Consider the following 24,120-nt stretch of genomic DNA (forward strand, 5'->3'; position numbering starts at 1 on the left):
GAGCTTGTAATTTTACAGTTTTGCCCTTACGAGACAATTTCTTTAAAGAAAAATTACTTACGTGGAGTTTTATTAAAATTCACCGATTACGATTAATAATAATTTTAGAGATAATAATAAGTGTCTAACAATATTTTTAAAAAATTGTAAATATAGCAATCTATAGACTTGTACTTTTATGGTCTATCACTATAGACCAATATCTATTACTAATAGATGTCTATCATTGACAAGAAATGACGAAGTTGTTATATTTGTAATTTTATTAAAATATTACTATAGAAGCTAATACTTTTTGATCTAATTGTAATATTTGTAATTGTTACTTAAATTTATGTGATTGTTACAAATTTTTATATTTGATTTTCTTAAGGTACAACTTACTCTCTCTTCATCATTAGTTTAAGCACCATCGTGTTTCTAAATTTTACCTTTTGATAGTGTTAGTAAATGAAATGTAACTCCACAATTTCACTTATTTGCAGAAATTTATGGTCCAATATATTAAAAAAAAAAGTTCTTATAATATACTTTGTGGAATGATGGAAGATCGAACCAAACATTGAGTTTGATAGTATATGTTTAGTATATGTTTATGAAAGTTGAGTTAGCTCAAGTTAGCTAAGATCCGATCTATCATGTACTACATATTTGAAAATAAAAAGTTAATAAATCATTAAATATCAAATAGATTTAAGAAATAAAATTATGGACGATAAAATACTAAAACTTCAGTTTTATATTTAATAGATATAAGAATTTTAGAAAATGTCAAATAGGTCAGGACTTCATAATCTAACCTTGTTCCCTTCTAACAAAGTAACCCCCTTTTGAATCATTGTTCTTCATCCCTCCTCCAACGCCCAACTAGCCAAAATAAGAACAATGAATGCATATCTTACCTCTTTTATTCATTCATATTTTATCATTCGATAAATATTCTTTTTTTGCTTTGTATATTCTTCTTACATCTTTTTAAAAGTATATATTATTATTTTGGTGGAATTTACGTTAGCACATTCTGAACTCGAATACTACACTTTCAAAATAGAGAATAATATCTTAAAGTAGATGAATGATTGAAAAATAGGGGTAAATGATGATATTAGTTAATAATACCTTTTCTTTACCAGGTTAGCTACCTACTGACTGACGATACTATTGATTGAATAAATGAACCAACACGGTACAACATTTTGATAATAGTTGATGTTCTGTTGTGTTTGCACCAAGGAATTTCAAAGTAGAAATAGGAATGTTGGAGTTATGAACTTCACTCCTCATTTGGTTTAAAAAGTTTGTGGATTACACCACTAAAAAGACATTCATCTTATACCTTATCAACTCCATCCACGTTGTACTGGCTCACAACTCCTTGTCATGAAGGAACTTGAAATATTGTTAGATGCACTTTTACATATGAAAAAACTTGAACAAACGAAGGCCCTTTGAGGTAACATCCCAAGGTTTATGATGTAAAGGAAAATTTTAAGAATGGATACATGCATTAAGTAAATCAAGTAATAACATTTAAATTCCAAGATTATAAACTTAAAAAACTCGGGCACAAGCCTTCAACACTCTAATATCTGAGTGACATTTGAGTGAGTGCAGACATTCGAAGTTGCTTTCCAGAAGTGTCTATCTACACTAATAATAGTACAAAGTGAAGATGAAAAATGGATAAGGTTGGCCTTAAATGGAGTAAACGTTCCTTTAGTAAAAACCTCGTCAAAAAAGGCAGATCAACTAAAAAACTATTGGAGGATAACTCAATCCAGTTTCACTCTGTCCAAATCATTTATCATCCCTTCGAGCTGTCAGAAAGAAAAACAAAAGCATGATTATCGTTTCATCCAGATAATAAGCGCAGAGATGCAAGGTTAACAGGGAACTTTACATACTTTAACAATTTGCCGCAAGAAGAAATCTCCATAGCGATTTACGGGCTTAGATTCAACAACATGAATAATGTCCTGCAATGAATTAAGGTAAAAGACAACGTTCTTTAAGATAGCAATTCTTTAAAACGCTAAAGAAAATAATTATTCATCAGGAACATCTATCTATTATATATTATCACAAACAAGGAATAAGTCTGGACCGAGTCAAATTTGTATGGCAGCAAAATCAACATATAAAAATATGATAGATCAGAGAATAAAAATAATTGTAGAAGAACCAAACGAATCCAATCCAGACAGTCATACTCAGCAGGGCTAACGTATAAACATTTATTTGCAATCTAAAGGATTTTTCTAAAATAATAAATAAATAATAATAAAATGAAAAAGAAAAAGAAAAAGCTAAAACCAACCCATAAAATATAGACCACACAAGTTAGCATTAATTTCAATTTGAAACCATCTGAAATCCAACAATGTTAATAACAAAAATGAAATACTGATAGACATGCCATGTGAACCGAATTCAAAATGCATTTGCAAACCAAAGAAGAAGCACTTGAAGAAAAGTAGGCGTACATCATCAATGTAGAAATCCACGTCTGCATTGGACATAATTTTTCCAACACTATCAACGGCATGGGTTTTATGCTTGTATGTCAACAAAATAGTCCTGTAAATATAACCCAACGAAAAGCGTCGGTTAACTAATCTTAAGAAACACAGCTAATAAAATGAGAACATGTCTTCTAATTCCAACCTTAGAGTAGATTCATCCACTTCCATATAAATCGCAAGCTGACCAAGGGAGATGGTGGAATACACTTTCAAGAAGGTCCGGACGCCAGATAGTAACTGTTGTTGCTTTACTTCGTAAAGAAACAGTTTCAATTGAAGTCTATAGGCATCCTGGAAAAGATAAGAGATGCAAATAAAACCTCTGAAAGAGAGAGCCCACACACCCAACTTCTTTTCTTGTCAACTTCATTACTCCATCGGATATAACTTCAACAGGAATATCAGTGGCAGATATATCTGGAATTTACTTTACAAATAACTGCTGCTTGCTAAAAGTTACAAAATACAACTTCTTTGGAAATACAAATATAAAGCTTACTTGGTTGTAGTTTACTAGTGGCTCCTCAAAGCTAGGAGCAGATGGAGTGATGAACTTCGGACAAGCATAAGAGAAAAGCTCATCATAGATGGCAAAAGCCTCCTCATCATACCTTTGCATTCTGATCATCTTTTCACCATACTTCTCCCGCAACTGAGAGTTCACAGTTTCATCAACAAGCTTCACTTGTGGACAGAGTGAAACACATATAGCCAACAAGGCATACATCTGCTCGTTCTTCTTCAGAATCTGCTCATACTGAGGAGATTTCTGGTGGTATTGCTTGGTTTTATAAATATACAAGAGAATTCGGTTAAATTCATGAATGGCGTCCACATACCTGAAAATAGGGGGAAATGAACTTTATTTAGAATTCATTAAGTGAGAAATGAAGGGAAATAGTCCAATGCACTAAATACAGTACACTATGAGATCTAATAAAGATATGACATTTAACTTTCCATAACAGATTGGACATTTCCTTTAATCCTTTAAAGTAAACTAGCAACATTTAAAAAGTTTCCAAAAATTGTTAGGACTTAGGCCATTTGAAACAGATCAAAAGAACAAAAATATTGAAAGAACAAAAAGGATGAGCAGCACCACATGCAATTCCTCAACACATGACAGACCCACCTAAAATTCAAGAACTTTCTCATAATCCATCCATAATAAATGCACGAACATCATTATAATTATGTATAGAACATTAGTACCTTCAACCAAATGCACAATGCATCAATAAGATGGAACGCATGAAAGAAATACAGAATGAAGAAAAATAATTCATACCGCCGCAACATTAGGTTGGCAAACCCGTAATGGTATATAGTAGTAATATGGCTTCCAATCACACTCGTAAAAACACCTTGCTGGCTTATGTCAATTGGGAGTAAGCACTTCAAACCAGTGTGATAATCACCTAACAGGCAATGAACCCGAAGTAATCCAACCATGCTGAAATATCCCAATACCTTCAAAACATTACTACTTCCACCACTATAGTCATACCCATCAGTGGCTGTAAATTGTTCAAGACCTTCTTTCTCCTCCTCAAGAATATGAATGATTGAGGATTTCTCTACAAAAGCTTGCAAGTAGTTGAGGACACCATATACGTTCCAAGCCTGGAATCAAACAACCAGTGATGTTAAAAGATTGTCATTCGAAGTTTAAAAACAGTTGGATTCATGGATATTCCTACTATTTTCCATCATCCTTAGAGAAGGTATAGCTTATAGTCTTCAAATTCACTCCTAAGATAATACAAATTTGATGAAACTAAATGCACATAAGAGAAGAATGCCAAGGCCAAGAAGTACTATCGGTTTGTAAAAGCTCACTTCCTTCTCCAATTAGTAACACGCAGCCTCCACATTTTCAAACAACAACTAGATCTCATTTAAACAATGGAGAAAAAGAAGCGAAGTTAATCGTACTAACCTGATCGAATTGCCTCAGAAGAGCAATTTCCTGCTCGGTCTTATTCTTCATCTTAGCCCGGTACTGGCAGAAACTCTGGAACTGATAAACAAACTCATCCACCATATCCCATAACCACTGGTTAGGCAATTGCATATTCACGACTCCGTGCAAAACCACCTGAAATAAGCTACAATAGTTATCCCAAGAGTCAATCCTCTGCTTCAAAGTTGGTGATAGCCTAGCATAGAGATGGCGAAACCACATCTCACGGTAAAGCAGGCAGAACACATGGTCATTATCCACAAAGTGAGCCACAGCATCAACTGAGGGCCAGGGTGTGTCCTTGAATAGGCGGTCAGATAAGGACTGGAAGGACGTTTCATACATTTGATGGGTTTCATATACATTCTTCTCACGGATGTGGCGGTATAGATGAACGACAAAGGACTTGACGGAATCTGGAACGAAATTGGGGTCGTAGCCAATGTCTTGGCCAGCCGGAGACGACACCGGAGCGTGGCGGGGGTCATCGTAGTTGGCCCGTGAGTCGTCGTAATCGTATGATGCCATGATGAGTGAATTCTGGTGTGTTAGTGAGATCGACGGAAACTAGGGTTTTAGTATGGAGTTGGGAATTTGGGTGGCGAAGCAAGGGGAAGGGATTGCTGAGTTGTGAATCTCATTCATCAAAATTTTGGGCTTTCGGTCCTGGGCCGAAATTTCTTAGTAATGGGCCTAGTCCGAGTATGTACCCATCTCTATTTTAAAACGGTAATAATATTAAAAGGGCAAAAATAATAATAATAATAATAATAATAATACGTACCTAACCCAATTTTCTAAATTACAAAAGTAGCAAATTTATAAACGGATAGTTCCTTTAGCCCAATTACTTGTCATATTTTTCATATTTGTAATATACAAAAAGGACGTGTTATAGATTGTTTTTTTCTCTAAATTTTGTTGTCATCTGATGCAATTTTCTTGATAATTAAGTATATAACAACATTTTAAAAAGATTGCAAATATAGTAAAGTTTATATATAGACTTCTATCGTTGATAGATTTTTATGGTATATTTACAAAGTGATCTATCATTTTCTATCATTAATAAACTTTGATAGATTTCATCTAATTGTTATATTTGCAACTATTCCAATTTAAAAATAGAGATATCTAATGGCATAGATATTACCTACCGATTTAAACAAAAAAAAAAAAAAAAAATCTTGAACAAAGAAGATAGGGTGATAGTCGATGATTCAATTTGGTCGATTTTGAAGTCAACCAATAACAAAACAAAGTCAATAGGTTTTAAAAAAGATCGATCAAAACCAATAGATCTAACTCGAATCGGTCATTTGTGTTTTTATTTTCTCAACAATAAATATACATGTACCCTAATAATTAAAATACTATAAAATATACAATAAAATATTTAATATATATATATATATATATCATTTCTTGATATTAACCAAACTATTAGCTAGTTTAGATTGGTTTGGTTTTTTTATTTTCCGATAATTGCATCTCTAATAGGCGGTAGCAATGCTTCTTTATAATTTTTGATTAATCTTAAATGGTCTCAATACCATATGAAAAGTTTAATCCTAAAAAACTCATATACTCATCTTAATTTCGAGTTTTGTTCATTGTTTAAATTTCATCCTATCTTCCTCAACATATTTTATCTTTTCTTTTTTATCTTTTGACCCTATCTTTTTCTCTGCTATTGATTTTAAATTTTTTATTATCTTTATTATAATTTTAAAAATTTTTAAACAATAAACATGTCTGTTTAATTAATTATTTTGTTGTTCATCTTTATTATCTTTTATCTCTTGATGATGTTGGTTGGTTGTTTTATTTGCTTTTTGTATGTTATTATTATTTAAAGTTTCTTGAATAGACTTTAGGTTGGTATATATAGATTCTTATATATAGTGTGTTTCTTTTCTTTTCATTTATTATCCTTTTTTTTTTATCTAGTCAAACTATATAAAATCAATATTATATATATATTTAAAAAATAATATATATATATATATATATTATTATGTATTATCTTTCTCAATCTTTAAGATATATACAAATTTTTTAAGATTCTAGGGTTTTGCAATAGTGTCTCAAAAAACAATAATTTATTTCTTTTTTTAATCTAATATTTTTTAAAAAATAGTTAACAATATAATATTTGACAAAATATTTACGTTTTACATAAAGTATAATAAATTATGTGTTGATCAATTCTTTTCTATTTTTGAAAAAATATCTATTTTTTTATTATACTCTTATTAATATATTTTTGTAATTTTGTATAATTTCTTGGTTGAGATGTGTCTTGATTCTTTTTTTTTTTTACTAGGAATATGCTTGTTTGATCGAATTGATACTTTGCATGTTTATGTATGTTTGAACGTTACTTTTTCTATGCAATTATCATAATTCTGTACTTAATTTTAGTAGTGACTAGATAGGTTCGTGTTTCTTTTAAAGGGGTTTTCTTCGATCTATTTACACAATAGACTTTTTAATTATTTCAAATTTCAATCGCAATCAATTTATATATAGTACCCATTAATTCAGTATGAAACAAAATCCAACTAAATAAGTGGTTTACCAAATTTGGTCTCTAGATTTTAGAAGTAATTTATCGCAGTCTAAGTAATTATCGAAACTAAGCCAATGTTCACCGGATAAAAGAAGAAAAATACATTTCGTGCTCTTAGATTTTATAAATAAATAATTTTCTTCTTAAAAATAAAGGATAAATTTTAGGGTTTTTTTGAAAAAAATTGACAAAACTATTTAAAAACTACTAAATTTTATTATGCTTGATTTTTTTAAAAATATTTTGTTTTTTATAATTTCCCTTCATTTTACCACTTGAAAACACTCCAATTAAATTGAAACAGAATTGAATTCTCCAAATAAAAAAGGTTGAAATTAATTGAAAAAATGTAACATAAAATTTAGCATATAAATATGAAATATAATGGTAACTTAAAAATTGAATAAATAAAAAAAACTATATTTTATAAATATTTTAATTCATTTTTCTATATTAAAAAAAGATTTTAAAATAAAATCATCATCACAAAAAAACAACAGAAAAATTTAAAATAGCAATGGCCGTCTGGCCTTTTGCTTGGCGAGCGATGGTGAGAAGAGCGATGGCGGACGGCGGACTACCATCGTCTTTACTTTGCTAAAAGCAATCAGATTCGTCAAACACCACTGTACAGTTTTATACTACTACAAAGGGTCAAATGCTGTAGTAGCATCTCAATCAGATTTGTCCACGAACACCCTCTCTAGGATATTTCATGGCTTCTCTCCAGTCTATTCTCCGGCCCATTCCTCAGGCAACAAACAGCCCGGCAGTGTTACCTCACCGTTCTCAAAGCTCAATACGTTTTACTCGATTTCGCTCTCACCATGTACAGAATTTGCGCAATACCCGACGGCTGTATTTCCGAGGATTCAGAATTATGGCTTCGATTGCAGGTTAGTTCTCTTAATTCGTCGTGAGACTGTGCGATTCTCCTATGGCACTTGATAAAAGCCTTAGAGATATTGATTGAAGCAAGTTTGTATGGCGCGTGTATGATAGTTAACTTGATTTTCAGTTTTCATAATCTGGGTGTTTATAATCCTGTTTGGGTTTTTGCTTTATTTCAATTTTCCTTATCCACCCCTTAGAAATGTCGGTTATTGAACTAACTGCCTTGTGTTGTTGCAGATACTGTCGATCACACTTCTGATGCTCCGGTGCTTACTAGTTCAGAGGTTCACTTTTGATGTCTCCATCATTCTTTGAAATTTCTTGTATGTTAGGGATATATTTTTGGGTTGAAATACACGTAGAACAAGATTTAATGTTCTACGTGTGGAAGATGGTGGATATATAGATGTACTGATTGTTATTTCGATCTATGTTGTTGTACTGAAGGTTATCGAAAGGCTAAGGGCAAGAAGAGAAAATCAAGAAAACCAGCAAGAATACCTTGCCATGTATTCCAGCGTTTTTGGAGGAATTACGACAGACCCAGCTGCTATGGTAATTCCAATTGATGATCACATGGTCCACCGGGGACACGGTGTTTTTGATACTGCTGCCATAGTAGATGGGTATGTGAGAATTTTATACAGTTCACGAAGATTACGATGTCAATTTAATCCAAGACATGCATAATTCTCACAGTAAACTATATGTCTTTTATGTTTGTTTGAAAGGATTGACCTACTAGAGATTCAAACAGGCCAATCGTCTTTGATCTACTAAAGAAAAGACAATTTAAATGGATATAGTGTAAATCAGCTCTTAGAGTGTCCATTTGCTCAAAGTTTGGAAGAAGGAAGTTTAATAGTCATAATCTCGGTTACAAACGTTCAGTATAACTCATGAACTGACTCCAGGACTAATCGCTCAATCACAACACTTTTGAAGATTTTTCCTTAATTTTATAAGTGAAAGAATGTAATATATAGGACGTGTAAAGTTGTTTCTTATATCACAATAACAAACAAGAAGCTAGACTATGTGTAGAAAGTAAACAGATCTATCTTTAAAGTTCGCTAAGGCTGCTCAGTTTTTGTATTTGTTCCTTTTTTGAAAAAATTACGAGATTTAAATGTTGTGGCTTTTTCCTTCGTGGGTTATAGAGTAGGAAAGTCATATTTTCATTTCATGATTTTGTCAGTGGTAGAGTTACTGCAAACATTCCTTTAATTTACTTTTGATTTAGCCAGATATCTGTATGAGTTGGACCAGCACCTTGACCGCATTTTGAAGTCAGCATCGATGGCAAAAATTAACCTCCCAATTCCATATGATCGGGAGATGATAAGAAGGATACTCATAAGAACTGTGAGTGCTTCTAAGTGTAGAAATGGATCACTTCGATACTGGCTCTCTGCAGGACCTGGAGATTTTCAACTTTCTTCTTCTGGCTGTCATCTGTCAGCCCTTTATGCAGTTGTAATTCAAGGGAAGCCGCCATCTCGTCCAAAAGGCATCAAAGTTATAACTTCATCAGTCCCGATGAAACCACCCCAATTTGCAATTATGAAGAGTGTAAATTACCTACCAAATGTTCTTTCAAAGATGGAAGCAGAAGAAAAAGGTGCATATGCATCCATTTGGTTGGACAGTGATGGATTCATTGCTGAAGGGCCTAATATGAACGTGGCTTTAATTACAAACGATAAGGAATTTATAATGCCTCACTTCGACAAAATTCTAAGCGGGTGCACGGCTAAGAGAATTATAAATCTTGCTGAGAGGCTGGTGAAAGAGGGTAAGCTTCGGAGTATAAGCTGTGAAAATATAACCATGGAGGAAGGGAAGAAGGCGGATGAAATGATGCTTATTGGAAGTGGAGTCCTTGTTTCTCCTGTACTGCAGTGGGATGAGCAGATAATTGGTGATGGTAAGTATCCCTATAATCGGCCTGATGAATTTTTATCTCATAAACTAACCTTGTGAATCTTTGTTCGTACAAATTTTGTGAAGCTTTCGTACTACTACAACCACTTGATGATTTAAGAGAACCATCGTTGTAATTTTTCTTATGGTGGGGATGGATGTTCTTATTATATTAACAATGAAAACATGGAAGTATTTGTTATCTTACAATTTAAGAACTTTTTGGGTTTGCTCCTCAGGAAAAGAAGGTCCATTGGTTCAGGCACTTTTCGATCTTCTTATCGAGGACATGAAATCCGGTCCCCCAACAGTCCGAATACCGGTTCCATATTAACCCAACCTGCCATCTCTCTCAGAATTTACTGATGCAGCTTCCATGAATGCTGCTAGCTCAAGCAGTGCAGGGCATGACTATGAGAGATAGGACAGCAGTTTCCCTGATGGTTGGGTTGTTTTTAAACGCTTTTTTGTTCTCCCTTTCTTTTGTGTATAAGAAAAAGGGCTTTAATAAATCACCAATAACACACATTTCTTTAGCTGTTTTTCATTGTTGATATAGTCTTAACAAAGTATGTTATAATCGTTATTAGAAGCCGACCAATATAGGGACGTGTAGAACCATTTTACGGTATTTCCTATTTGTACTTTTCAAATAGCTATAATCAAACGTCAATTTGTTACAATTTTTTACTATTTGAACTATCATGATTAACTATAATACCCTAATAATCTAGGACCAAAATAATCAACTCTATCGTCTCTAACATCCCATATATTCTACACTAAAGGAAGCAATTATATTTTGTTGAAATCTTTATTTCACTTCTTTCTGTATTATATCAAATTCATATTAAATATTCTATTTGAAAATTATTTGTGCCACCAACTTTTAAAGTTATAGATGTCAATACTGTTAAAACGTAGCTTAGAATTATTTTTTTCTTTAGTTTGAAAAAGAAGACAAACTCACATAAACATTGTAATAATTTAAAGTGCCAAAACTTAATTTCTTTGACTTTTGAAATACCAAACCAAATTTGATATTTAAGAAGCTAGAGCTCAAAGTCTAACCAATTGTGACACATTGACAATCCTACGTAGGAAGAGTGTAGCAACAATCATATTTGACCATCCAATGCATACAATATTCTACTTGAAAATATCAAAATTTATTTGTGATAGACTATTATTTGTATCTATAACGTTACAGATATCATATAGACTATGATATTTGTAAATATTTTGTCATATTGGACAATAATTCAAAAATAAATTTAGAGAATCTTTTTTTTTAATAATGCATTTTAAAAAAGTAATGTCAAAAATAGGGTAGTAGGCAAACTATTGACAAAAATAGAGTGATTTTGTGGAAGTCGTGTACCCCGTACACGACTTTGCTAGGAAATCGTAGACGGGGTCCACGATTTCAACGCGTGGACCCCACTCCTTTCTTTTTTAATTCAAAGATATTCAATATATATATTTGTTTATTTAGTATTTAATACGTGGGTCCCACACATATTAAATATATATTTATATATTTATTTATTTATTATTTAATACGTGGGCCCCACAAGTTATTTATTTTTAAATTTAAATATATTATATATTTATATATTTATGTAACATTTAATTAATTAATATATATATATATATATATATATATATATATATATATATTATTTTGGATTTTTAATAAATGCATTAATTTTCTTAAAACGAAATTAAACAAACTCAATCTTTTGGATTTCTATTATACCAAATTTCGTTATTCGGACTAAGCTAAGTAGATAAAAGATGAAAAATAAGTAAAAACGAGCTTAAAAAAATTAAGACAATAGTATTCTATATATACATCAAATTTATATCAATAAAATCCAACAAAATTTAGGAATATTTTTTTTTAATAATACATCTATTTTTGTCAATAGTTTGCCTCGTACCCTATTTTTGATATTATTTTTTTAAAATGCATTATTAAAAAAAATATTCCCAAATTTTTTTACATATTTTTCATCTTTTATTTGCTTAGCTTAGTCCGAATAACGAAATTTGGTAGAATAGAAATCTAAAAGATTGAGTTTGTTTAATTTCGTTTTAAGAAAATTAATGCATTTATTAAAAATCCAAAATAATATATATATATATATATATATATATATATTAATTAATTAAATGTTAAATAAATATATAAATATATAATATATTTAAATTTAAAAATAAATAACTTGTGGGGCCCACGTATTAAATAATAAATAGATAAATATATAAATATATATTTAATATGTGTGGAACCCACGTATTAAATACTAAATAAATAAATATATATATTGAATATCTTTGAATTAAAAAAAGGAGGGAGTGGGGTCCACGCATGGAAGTCGTGGACCCCGTATACGATTTTCTAACAAACTCGTGTACATGGTACACGACTTCCACAAAATCACTCTATTTTTGTCAATAGTTTGCCTTCCACCCTATTTTTGACATTACTTTTTTAAAATGTATTATTAAAAAAAAAAATCCAAATTTAGATAATAAATAAATATTTTATTATTTTAAAATAAACAAATCTATATTATATTTATATCGATGACATCAAGATGTTTACTTTTACTTTTTTATGTTCCCCAGATTTATAAAAATAATTGAAATTTAATATTTATTAGGACCCTGAAGAATCGTAAAAAATGTTAAATTTAACAAAATATTTATAAAATATAACAAAATATCATATTTTATAATGGATCAACGGTAACTAAAGTTTATCCATTTGATCCAAATTTTTGATATATTTTAATTTATTTTATGAAAATTATTTTTACTTTATAATAAAGTCACGTTGAAAAATAGTTTATGATCCAATAATTAAAAAAAGAAAGTATAAATATAGAAAGGAGTGGCGGGCGATCAAAGTGCGGCGAAGTGGTCGGGCCGTTAGAGAAGAAAATGCCAAAGAGCAGTTGATTAGTCGGCGTTGTCTGAATCAGCAGAGGAAGAAGAAAAATCTATCGTCACCCTCCAACTCCAAAGCTAACAATCTCAAAGACGAATTTCTTTGCTAAGCTTCTCCATACGACTGAAGAACGCTCATGGAATAATCGGAATAAGGGTGAGAGTTGGGGACTTTGAAAGAAAGATTTTGATACCATACTATCATTCCACAATTTGAATAGTTTGGACTAGGAATTTTTCTTTTCTATACAGTTGGGTTGATTGTTTTTGTGGTAGTGGTGGTCGTGGAGATGGTGAATCCGATAGTTGAACGTGCCACGAGCGATATGCTGATCGGTCCAGACTGGGCTGCGAACATGGAGATATGTGATATGATCAACAGAGATTATGGGTAGGCGTTGGTTTATTTTCTCTATTACACTCCCCTTCTCCTTAGATTTCAGTGTTTTTCTTGGTTGTCGTTTGGTTATTCCTTCTCGTATGTTGATGTTTTGTTATGGATTTTTTAAGGATTAATTCATTGAGTGGTTTCAAGCAGTTGTTGGAGTCCGTTTGCTGTGGCAGTACCTTGTGTAGAATTTTTTCTTTTTTAATGAAAATAACAACTTTCAATGAGAAAGAAGGAAAGAATACAAGTGCATATAAAATATTCCAGCCCAACAAACCACTCAACTAAAAAAAGGAGTTCCAACTAAGTAAAATGTTATCAATAGAATAGTTAAAAAGGTATTCGAAATGGAAGCTTAAAGCAAAACATGAAATCTAACAAGGGACTAAACCTCACAGTAATCCCTCTCCCATCATTCCTCTTCCCCCAAATATTCCACATAACAGCACACTGCAACCAACCACAAAATCAAAATATTTAATTTTATTTTGGCTCTCTTAATTTTGGTTTCGTCTTTATTTAATAGACAATAACATACTGTTGTGAAGATAGGTGGAGGTTACATTGTCCTTGTCGAAAATTCAGAATTCATGATAAATATGTTACTGATAATTAATATTGCTTCTTATGCAAGCAGCTAACCTAGTCCATATACTCTGTTCTGGATAGAACTTATAAAACTAAGTAGGTAAGGGAGGAAGCTTCTTCCATCAATAGAAGCTTCCATATATCAGTTTGCCAAGTTTTCTTGAATTGGCTGCCAAATGGAAGCCTCTATTTATGGGAAGAAGCTCCCACATCGGTGGATACTATGAACAGCCTTCCTTTAGTTCAGTGAACGTACTAATAGTAACAGTATAGAAGAACTGTTATGCATAGCGATCACCCAATTTAGTCAGTTAAAATTTCGGCAAATATTTTCAAATATTTTCATTATGGTCATTTCTTTTTTCTCTTACAATAAGACACAATCAATCGTCTCTTTGAACAATACAAAGTAAAGTTTGGTACTTTAGAAAAATTCAACCTGTTGAAGGACTAAGAATTTATGTGGAAGTAGTATTCTTTTCATTATCGTTTAGTGTAAACTATTCAGTTTGTTGATGATTTACCAGGCAAACAAAAGATGTTGTTAAGGGAATAAAGAAGCGCCTTGGAAGTAAGCACCCCAAAGTTCAGCTTCTTGCTCTAACAGTAAGCTTTGGACATCCCTATCATTTCAACCACCAACATTTTTAATCAACTTATTGACATGATTTTGTCCCTATTTACCTTGCTCACAAATTGCCATGGGGGAAATCAAGTGTTGAATACATTTCACCTTTTGTATCTGCTTATATGCAGCTCTTGGAGACCATCTTCAAGAATTGTGGAAACATCAGTCACGCACATGTGGCGGAGAAGGAAATTCCCCATGATATGGTCAAAATTGTAAAGAAGAAGGTAAGAGAGGCTGATTTTACCTTTACTTTTTTTTTTCTTTAGGGGTAAAAAAAGAGTGTTTAGCTTGGTTTCATGGGGTATGTGATGCATGGTGTAGTGTGACCTTCGTGTCCAAGAGAAGATATTGCTCTTGATAGATACCTGGCAAGATGCTTTAGGAGGACCAACAGGACGATATCCACAATATTATGCTGCTTATCAAGAACTATTGGTATGGTTTATCAACGTTATCCATGATATTATGTAGCGTATTGTTATGTGCGAGTCCTTGGACATGAAAATTTCATTGTTAAATAATAAAATCTGATTGATAAGGAGACCATCTTGAGTTCTAAACAATGTTGTCTAGAACTAATACGTGCAAGTATCTTATCTTTGGTAGGCGTAGGACCAAACGATCTCAACAGAAACTGACAGTTTCTGAAAATCTGTTCCTTTTCAGCGTGCTGGGGCAGTTTTTCCCCATAAATCTGAAGGACCAGCGCCTGGATTCACACCTATTCAAAAACAACAAGTGGTATTGGATAATCAGAATCTCCACAATCCTGATTATCAGCAAGATGCTCCAGGATCCTCAAGTGATGTTAAATTTTCAGCCTTAAGGTACACTGTTTTAGTCTTTTAGATTGATTGTATGTCTGAAGAACAGACTTAACTAGAAACTATCGAGTGTTCTAATTCCCTTCCCTCTCCTCTGTTTAGCTACTTTCTGATAGTCAGTTACATAAGCTCCCCTTGAATTCTCAGTTTTAAACTATTCGCTTCATTACATCTTACAACTTCCCCTTTTTGCCCCTTCTCACTTTTCTTACATGAATTCAATGCTTTTTAAGATCTATTGAGAAACGACAGTGGAATGGAAGGTTGATAGTTCCCTGATACACTACAGTTTTCTTGCCCAAATGGAACTGTTTTCCAGGAGTTTGAGACGGAGGCTTGATGATCTGCTAGTCTTCATTTGTTAGACATTTGAGTGGGTGGTTCATTGTCTTTTGTTTGACGTTTGTCTTCAATCTTGTTCTGGAGTAACTTGTAGTTCCACCATTAAACTTTTGTTTGACGTGATAGTTTATTCCGTCCTTTTGACATTTTCGCTCTATTGCCTAAAATACTATTTCGGGACCTTTTGTGACTTGAAATTTCGTATTCAGCTTGAGTGAGATCCAACTTGCACGGGGAGTAGTGGATGTCCTTAAAGAAATGCTAAATGCATTAGATCCGGGAAACAAGGAGGTAAGTTATTGATTTGAGAAAACATTGGATCAATATTGTAACAAAACCCTGCACTAATAATGGTGGTTTTGAGTAGTAATATCATAATGTATTTTCTCGGGTACAGGTGAGCTAAGCTCCAACTCTCGGTTATTGAAAAATATATCTCATAATATAACTTGTGATTTATCAATTTTCTAATGTTACCTAGTAATTAGTAAATGATCCCATATTTTTAATCAACCTTTTGTGCATTACAACTCCTTAATTATTATGTCCCTTTGGAGACATCCTATACTTTTTTCTTATTATCAATTCTATTTTTATGATAAATGTTTATCACCAATTTGATGTGTCACTTCACTTTGTGCAGGATATTAGGCAGGATGTCGTTGTTGACTTGGTAGAACAATGCCATAATTACAAGCAGAGAGCTGTTCATCTCGTGAATTCAACTTCGTATGACTTTGTTTTTTACTTTTTGGGTATTATATCATTGTTTTTTCCTCGATATTTTTCTATCGTACTGTCATTCTGTTGGCATGCAGTGGAACCAGGTGGTTGGTGTAGTTAGGTACTGTGTTGGATGATGTATACTTGTTATGAGACTGCCTTGTATGCTACCCTTTTGTCTTAGATCCTGAAAGATGCTGGAAGTTAATATCACATTTAACCGTGGGTGAAAAAATTTACTTCAGTATCTATTGGAACTTTTCCTTTGAAAATTATGTTTGTGTTACTTTTGTGTTCGTTAGAGGGGATACCCATATCCAGAGCTCCTCATCATATTACTTTGGCTACCAATTCAGTTTCATGAAATACAGTTCCCTTTCAATACATAGATCATATAACGGTATATACTAATTTCAACTCTTTCTTTAGGGATGAATCATTGCTGTGCGAAGGATTGTCACTTAATGATGAATTAGAACGTGTACTTTCCAAACATGAAGCCATTGCTTCAGGAACTTCTGTTCTGAAGGGGGAACCAAAGTCCGAATTGGTTGGAGCACACCGTAATGATCATTTTCCTCTTGGTAACACTGGAGATAACAACCAACAACCTGAGAAGAAGTAATTATATTCTTTGATTTCTTCGCATTTGTCTCTTTGGACACTATAACTTTAGAATCAAATTCATTTTATGTTTACCCATCAAAACTGCTGAGCATAATACTTTCTGTATCATTTTATATTTGACTTGTTAGTGCCAATGAATTTATTGCAGGTTGCCCTCCAATACTACTGGCTCAAGCACACAAACAGTAAATCAGTCCTCGAGTGCATCTCCATCCATTGATTGTACAGCTTCTCCAGCTAAGTTTGATCCTAAATTGGACCTGCTGAGTGGTGACGACTACATTCATCCTGATGCGAACATTTCACTGGCTCTCGTTCCTTTGACTGAGCAGCAGCCAACTACTCCTTTATCTGAACAGAATGCCCTCGTCCCTTTTGACGTGCATTATGATAGAAACCAAGCAACTGAAGCTCAATCCAACAATCCTGGAGATCAGAGCCATGGTTCTGTCTCAAACTTCCACCAGCACCAAGTTTTTCAGCCCCCGCAGGGTGGATTGCACCTTAATGGAACTGTCCAATTCCCCACATCGGCTCACTGCGAGCAGTCACTGTACACAAATACTTCTGGTCCTGGTCCCTCCATGACTAGCCAGGTTTCCCAGTCAGAACAGAAACAACCCCTCGGTCCATATAATGGTTTGTATATTCATTTGCTAGACATATATATCTTTGTGAAATTGACTGTAATCTTCCAAACAAAAGTCCATTCAACTCTTTAATATATGTTAGTTCACATGTATTGCACTCTGTCGTTTTAGGCTATTCATAAAAAATATGATGCACCATATAATCCACGCCACTTCCCAAACAGGGAGATAAAACAAACAAACTACAAACTTTACAAAGGTTGATTTGATCTAAAACAGAGTGTTTGTTTTAGCTTTGGACAGCGTATACTCACTCACTGATCTCACTGTTTGGGTGGCTGATCAGGTTCTGAAAACCAGGAGTCGTTTCCACCACCACCTTGGGAATCTCAGCCCGTGGGTGACAATGGTTTGGTAGCAAGCGATGAGTATCACCATCCAATGACGGTAACTCAGGCCGTTTTCAAACATGTACGAAATGGTCTATATCCTCAAGGACTTCAACCAATTGCAAATGACCAAGTTGTAGGTGTGTATATCCAGCCAATTGTAGGCAGCCAGATTTCAACACTTGATGGCCAGTTTAGTCTTAACGATCAGCTGGATTTGGCTCCTCAAACATTCCACAGAGGGGCTTATGGAGCCATGCTTTCACAGCAAACTGGACAGATGGCAACTTTGTATCCTTTGCAAATGTTTGGCAACCAATTCTATGGCCACATCCAACCAAAGGGAACACAGTATTTGGAGCAGAGAACGTATATTAGTGATGATAATGGCCTAAGAAATTCATCCTACCAAATCTCTGCCCTGCCTAGTATGCCTCCCAATAAGCCTTCTAAGCCAGAGGACAATCTGTTTGGTGATCTTGTTGACTTGGCAAAGTTCAAGGCCATGAAATCTACTCCCGCTGCTGCTGGTGGCGACTGAATTTTGATTTCACATCCACCAAGTACTTTTTGGCATTCTTTATACTCTCTCTCTTGATGCAATTCTTTTCCTCACTGTTTGGTGAGGGGTAAGAGTCCCTGTATATATTGATGAACCTTTGGCTTTCTTTGCGTTATGTCAAGGCCGTGTAGGAATATCTGGTCATTGGATCTTCAGTATGCCTCGTTGATTTATTTTGGAATAAATGTTATGCTCTTTTTTCTTTTCTTTCATGAAATTCTAATCTACTTACTTCTATAGTAGTAATTCTTAGGACGAAACTGAACAACTGTTATAAAACGCTAATGACGGTTTTTAAACTATTGATAGAATATCTAGACTTAATTTTAAAACAAAAAAACAAAAAATATTATCAAATGAAGCCTAAATTACTATAATTTTGAAATTACATGAACTAAATTACATTTCCTTTAATGTTGCAATTCAAACAATCTCACTCTAGTTTTGACCCAACTAGAGCATGAAATGTAAGGAACTTGTTAAGTACCAAGTAAGACAACAGATTTTTCAAGCTAACAAATAACATTTCAATAGTAAGGAAATTGTTACTCGTACATGAAGAACATTGTATTCATAAATGCATATATAATAGACGATCCAAAGGAATTAAGGGACGAGAAAAGTCATTACTCTTTGATACTCTCGCATAAGAACTTGTCAAACCAATCACTTGCTTCTTTTACCATCTCTGTTGTCATTTCATGACCAATCCCAGTTTGTGCGATGAACTGCACAACATAAAACATTATAAAGCAGATAAAATAAAAGTCCATCCTGTTGGGAAGTCCCATATTCTTGTTCTTTCTTATAAGCTACTTGTAAGTGACACTTTGAAACGCTTAATAATCATTCACTTAAAGAATTCAAAAATTAATTAACAAATAAAAGAAGGTAGAAACTGGAAAGTCATATGTACCTTGAAATTTTCTGGACAACCAAACTTTTGATAAGCTGTCTGGATTCTTGACACCGGAGCATCCAAACCGGCAACTGGACATCGAGGATCGTCTGCACCTATTGAATGAAAAAATTATATGTGTGTGTGTGTGTGTGGATTTCAGCAACTTTAAGGAGACAGCCTACTGTTTACTGATATGATGTCAGGACTACTGGATGCTTAAAAATAAAGCATTAGTTTTGTTTTTGAACTGCATATTTGAATCTTCCAATTCCTCTAAATTTGAGGTTGGTTTGTGATTAAAATCATGAAAGTATAGGCAGTATATGAATGTTACCATTTAATAACAACAAAGGACGGGGCGCAATAGCTGGAACTGAATAAATTGAGTCAAATTGGGAATCCAAACCAGGAGCAATCCTATTCCAGACCTGAATCAAACAGTAGAAACCGTCGTGGTAATTCAACTTCAAATTTGACAGATAAAAGTATGTATAAGTTCTAGCGTCCAAAAGAAAAAGAAAGAAAAGAAACAACTCTTGTAATAAGCATAATATAGGTTTGGGATTGATCATAATTCATAAACTCCATTCGAAAAGCTGAATACTAAATCAAAAGTTGATAAACCAAGAACTTGAAAAACAAACCTTCTTCACCACTTCTTTGTTGATCTCATTCATGCCTAAGTCAATTCGTGCTTCTGCAGACAAAATACAAAGACCGGTTATGTGTATTTATAAAGTTGTTAACTTTTTCAAATTATCATAACTTAGAAAACGCTCACACAAGAGGGCACAGCTATACAACGATCTCTTGCTAATTATCATTCAGAAGTTATTAATCACTCCATTTTTTTCTTTAAATTATTGAATGTGTTCTTCTTTCTAGCTTATGTGCTTCGTGTGTAACAACTAACAACTACCAGTCACCTAACCAATTGCCATTTGCACCTTACCCTCAAAAACAGGCTTTATACTGTCAACTCGTGCCTGCCACTTATCATTATCTACAGCCCATCCAAAAGACTGCAATCATATCACAATATATCAGCTGGACCCCGTTTCTCCTTTCCAAAAAGGAATATACTAACACAAGATCCAGAGTGTGGGTTAAGTTAACTACCTGCACACCGATTATGGGGACAACCACAGAATAGCGAGTGTCAGCAGCAGCAGCAAACCATGCATGCATTCCTGCAATGAAAATGTGAAGTGGTAAGCCTTATATAACAAAGAAAAGGCATGTTCCCAATTTGTTCCATATTATTTTACTTTCGACTGACCTCCAAGTGATTCACCAGTAATTCCTATTCTACATGGATCGATGTCTTCCCTCCTTGTCAGATAATCTGCCAACTTTATCAAGTCCCAAACCTGCAAGTGATTTAGTCTATTAACTCTTTATAAACCAGAGTCACTCTATTAGCATAACGGAAGTTATTCATTTGTTACATTTTCAGCTAATAGTTCATTCATAATCCAAAAAATTCAGCTACTAAATGAAATGAGGAGCTACCGTGTCAAATATGAACGGCATGGTATCACCTTTTTTCCATGCAGAAATAAGAGCCTGCTCCAGATTATGACATCAGGTTAGGATTGCAAAAGAAAAGAGAATTTTTCTGTAGAACTAGAGAAAAGCTAAAAATGCCATATTTACAACTATCATCTCATGGGTTGATTGACAATCTCAAAAGCAGAGAATATTTTTCTCAATTAATAAACTAAATTACTGGTCTACCAATTCCTTGGCAGCCAGATTAAATAAAATTATACACCAATTCCTTGCCTGAGATTTGAAGATCTTGTGTTCACAGTTTAACTAATTGGTGATAGCTCGTTAAGCTAGCCAATGAGCGTACATATTTTTGAGTTGAGTCATAAATAAAAGACATCTCATTGGCTAAATGAAACAAACTTAAACAATATTGGCATACATCACGGTATGTGGTTTTGGTCTTGGCCCTTTCACCATGGTAACGAGAATCAATGGCAATAGCTACATATCCCCTCGATGCATAAGCCTGAAAGAAGCAAGAATATATTGTAAAATCTAGTTCTCAACTTGTTGACAACGAAAAAAGGCCAGAGCAAAGGAAAACCTCAAGCAATGGTCTCAACCACTCTTTACACTTGTTTGTACTGTGCAGAAAAACAATTCCCGGTCTTTTTTGCTGTCTGCTCTCCTTCATGCTCATGATCAATATGGGCAGCTGCCCTTGCTCTCCCTCCTATATATCATTAGTGAATAACTACATTATTTGTTTTGTCCCAAAAAAAAAACATATGGACTAAAAAGCAAAAAATTGTTGTTTTTACGAACTATGCCAGCAGATGTTTTACTGAATGCGTGACGGTAGAAAAGTTCCGGATCTAATTCAGCTTCTCCTAATGCACCATTAAAACATGCACATAACTTAATGTGAAAAGTATGAGAGCATAGCTTGCCTCCGTAGTAAGATGAAGATTTTCCTCGTGAAGCAAGTCCTTCAAATTGCAAGAAGTTTCCTTTGGACAAGAAGCCATCGCCTTTAAACAGGTAAAACAAATCAACATGGATAAACTACAACTTAAGCAAAGATAAAAGAACGAAGAAATAATATTAATTCAACCTTACTAAAGGTTGGCGGGCTGGCCTCCTGAATCAGAGGGTTGAGAACAGGCTCTGTGTGCTTCACATTCAGCGGAACTGAGAAATTAAATTAGAAGTAATCATCGATTCATAACTCTTAACAACAATCTCAAGAACTAGTACACTTAATGAATCAAAACAAGCACTACCTGAAGTAAGAAATGATGGTCCGAGCTTAACTTTCTTACATGAATTTTCTTCAGGTTATAAGTACGTAACAAGAAAAGACAATACACCCACTGACTAAAAAGACGAACAAATACACACAAACAGTAAAATGGTCCCAGAATCACAAAAAGGCTAAACATTTTCCAAAAGATGTCAAAAGCAAGAAACATGTCAGCAAAGAGACGACGACGACCATTCAAATGAACTAAGAATTTCAGACACAAATTCACAAGCTTTCCAGCGACCCAGAACAGAACAGACATCATAATTTACAAGGCAACTAAAACAGATAATAGAGAAACAACATTCGAATTCAATTCTCGCACCTTCCCCAGATCGTCTACTACGGAGAACTCGAAGGAATTCGGCCCGAAACTTGTCGGCGTCAACGACAGCTTCTTCCATTTGATTGACTTCCTTTGGGTACCTGCCCCTGGCTGCAACACGGTACGAGGATTTAAAGGCATAGAGACTTTGCCGGTTCATGGGAAAGTTGGTGCGTGGCAAAGGCATGCGAGGGAAGGGAGGAGTCGCACGTGAGATATGAGAATTGCCATTATTATTAATTATTGTTGCCATTGAAGTGGAAGCAACCGAAGAAGGCCCACGTCATTTTTCCGATCGCTGACGCAAAGTTGCCGCCATTCTTTCTCGTTATCCTTTTTATCTTTTCTGATCGACGAATCTTTTTGTCATGCCGGCTTCTAGAACTCGCATTTACTACATTTTTTGAGTGGATGTTTGGTTAGAGATAATAATTTGTTTAATCCCAGATTAAAATAATAAGAATAAATAAAACATTTTGATATAACATTTTTAAATAAAGTAAAATAAATTAAAATATTTACTATATATAATAAAATTTTAAATTTTGTCAGGAGTTTTAATAAACTTCTATCAACTTCTATCACTATCTATTAATATTATTGATAGAAGCATATTAATCTATTAATATCTATTATAAATAGAATTTCATTTTTTTTTGTTATATTTTGTAAATAGTTCGTTAGATTTACTATATTTGATAATTTTTCTATTTTAATATAAAAGCATTATTAAACTTATATTTTTCAAAATTTTAGAAAAATTGATACTATGAATTAGTTAAATATATGATTTTAGAAAATAAATATATAAACATTTATTAAAGATAAAAATTGTATAATTTTATTAAATAAATATATAAACGTCAATGTAAAGGTTCATTTAGATATGGTAATTAATTGAGAATATATCATAGATGGAGATTCATATAGTAAAGATCTGATTCAATATTTTAACATAAGCCCAATTATTTAGCAATATTGTCTTCGATGGTTTACAAATATAAAACACACAACCCCAATAAAAGAGTTACAAAAAAATTTAGGTGGCATAAATAATTTTAAATTATAATTTTTAAAAGTAATTACAAAGGTGATAAAATATTACCCAATATATATTACGATCCATTATAAATAGTCCGTAGTATTTTGTTATATTTTATAAATATTTTGATTCATTCTGTTATATTCGAACCTAACTCATTATTTATTATAGCCAATACAATTAAAGCGGAAAAATTTTAATGCATTCCAAAATTTACTTTGTGATGCATTAAACTACTTTCTTAATTGAAAACTACGACCCTTTATTTACCACTGAATCAATTCTCATTTACCTCTCCACCACTAATTTTGTTTAGGGAATCTAGCGTTGATGCATACAAACAACAAGGTTACTAGTTTAATTAAAGTGGGTGACATGTAAGTTCTCTGAGATAAAAAAAAAAAATTTATCAATCTCTATTTGCAACCAAGTATGATAAACAAATTAATTATTATATTGCAGTATATATAATTGTTTTTTTTAAAATTGCATATTTGGTTTCAAAGCAAATAATAGAGAAATTACGGTAATGTGTACAATTGACACAAAAGTTTAAACT

At 33.1% G+C, this 24,120-nt stretch overlaps 4 protein-coding genes across 8 annotated transcripts; 2 read left to right on the forward strand and 2 right to left on the reverse strand.

Annotated features, from left to right (window-relative positions):
• Positions 1-1,486: 1,486 nt before the first annotated feature.
• Positions 1,487-5,195, reverse strand: LOC103503591 (uncharacterized). The gene is made up of 7 exons (XM_008467817.3): positions 4,465-5,195; positions 3,814-4,148; positions 3,022-3,361; positions 2,665-2,813; positions 2,484-2,577; positions 1,905-1,976; positions 1,487-1,817 (listed from the first exon to the last, which is right to left on the reverse strand). The coding sequence occupies exons 1-7, from the start codon at positions 5,014-5,016 to the stop codon at positions 1,773-1,775; spliced, it is 1,587 nt and encodes a 528-aa protein (XP_008466039.2). The 5' UTR covers positions 5,017-5,195; the 3' UTR covers positions 1,487-1,772.
• Positions 5,196-7,553: 2,358 nt separating this feature from the next.
• Positions 7,554-10,560, forward strand: LOC103503592 (D-amino-acid transaminase, chloroplastic). Of its 2 annotated transcripts, XM_008467819.3 has the most exons (5): positions 7,554-7,956; positions 8,192-8,238; positions 8,402-8,580; positions 9,202-9,881; positions 10,117-10,560. In XM_008467819.3, exons 1-5 carry the CDS (start codon positions 7,776-7,778, stop codon positions 10,209-10,211), a joined length of 1,182 nt encoding a protein of 393 aa, XP_008466041.2. In that variant the 5' UTR covers positions 7,554-7,775; the 3' UTR covers positions 10,212-10,560. The 2 variants fall into 2 exon arrangements, with proteins under 2 accessions (XP_008466041.2, XP_050939475.1); XM_051083518.1 differs by lacking the exon at positions 7,554-7,956 and having other exon boundaries at positions 8,186-8,277.
• A 2,173-nt stretch (positions 10,561-12,733) lies between these two features.
• On the forward strand, positions 12,734-18,703 carry LOC103503594 (TOM1-like protein 9). Of its 4 annotated transcripts, none has more exons than XM_008467822.3 (11): positions 12,734-12,989; positions 13,085-13,223; positions 14,336-14,414; positions 14,565-14,663; positions 14,761-14,874; positions 15,106-15,266; positions 15,815-15,896; positions 16,249-16,334; positions 16,758-16,949; positions 17,104-17,594; positions 17,892-18,703. In XM_008467822.3, the coding sequence occupies exons 2-11, from the start codon at positions 13,123-13,125 to the stop codon at positions 18,473-18,475; spliced, it is 1,989 nt and encodes a 662-aa protein (XP_008466044.2). In that variant the 5' UTR covers positions 12,734-12,989; positions 13,085-13,122; the 3' UTR covers positions 18,476-18,703. The 4 variants fall into 4 exon arrangements, with proteins under 4 accessions (XP_008466044.2, XP_008466045.2, XP_050939477.1 ...); XM_008467823.3 differs by having other exon boundaries at positions 12,763-12,989; positions 13,109-13,223; XM_051083520.1 differs by lacking the exon at positions 14,761-14,874 and having other exon boundaries at positions 12,763-12,989.
• A 142-nt stretch (positions 18,704-18,845) lies between these two features.
• On the reverse strand, positions 18,846-22,897 carry LOC103503593 (uncharacterized). The gene is made up of 13 exons (XM_008467820.3): positions 22,520-22,897; positions 22,006-22,082; positions 21,842-21,922; positions 21,496-21,624; positions 21,331-21,417; positions 20,910-20,963; positions 20,677-20,767; positions 20,517-20,587; positions 20,350-20,419; positions 20,042-20,094; positions 19,732-19,825; positions 19,413-19,510; positions 18,846-19,224 (listed from the first exon to the last, which is right to left on the reverse strand). The coding sequence occupies exons 1-13, from the start codon at positions 22,770-22,772 to the stop codon at positions 19,123-19,125; spliced, it is 1,260 nt and encodes a 419-aa protein (XP_008466042.2). The 5' UTR covers positions 22,773-22,897; the 3' UTR covers positions 18,846-19,122.
• Positions 22,898-24,120: the final 1,223 nt, after the last annotated feature.

Source organism: Cucumis melo, chromosome 4 (genome assembly GCF_025177605.1).
Source record: "Cucumis melo cultivar AY chromosome 4, USDA_Cmelo_AY_1.0, whole genome shotgun sequence".
In the NCBI taxonomy this organism is placed as follows: Eukaryota; Viridiplantae; Streptophyta; class Magnoliopsida; order Cucurbitales; family Cucurbitaceae; genus Cucumis; species Cucumis melo.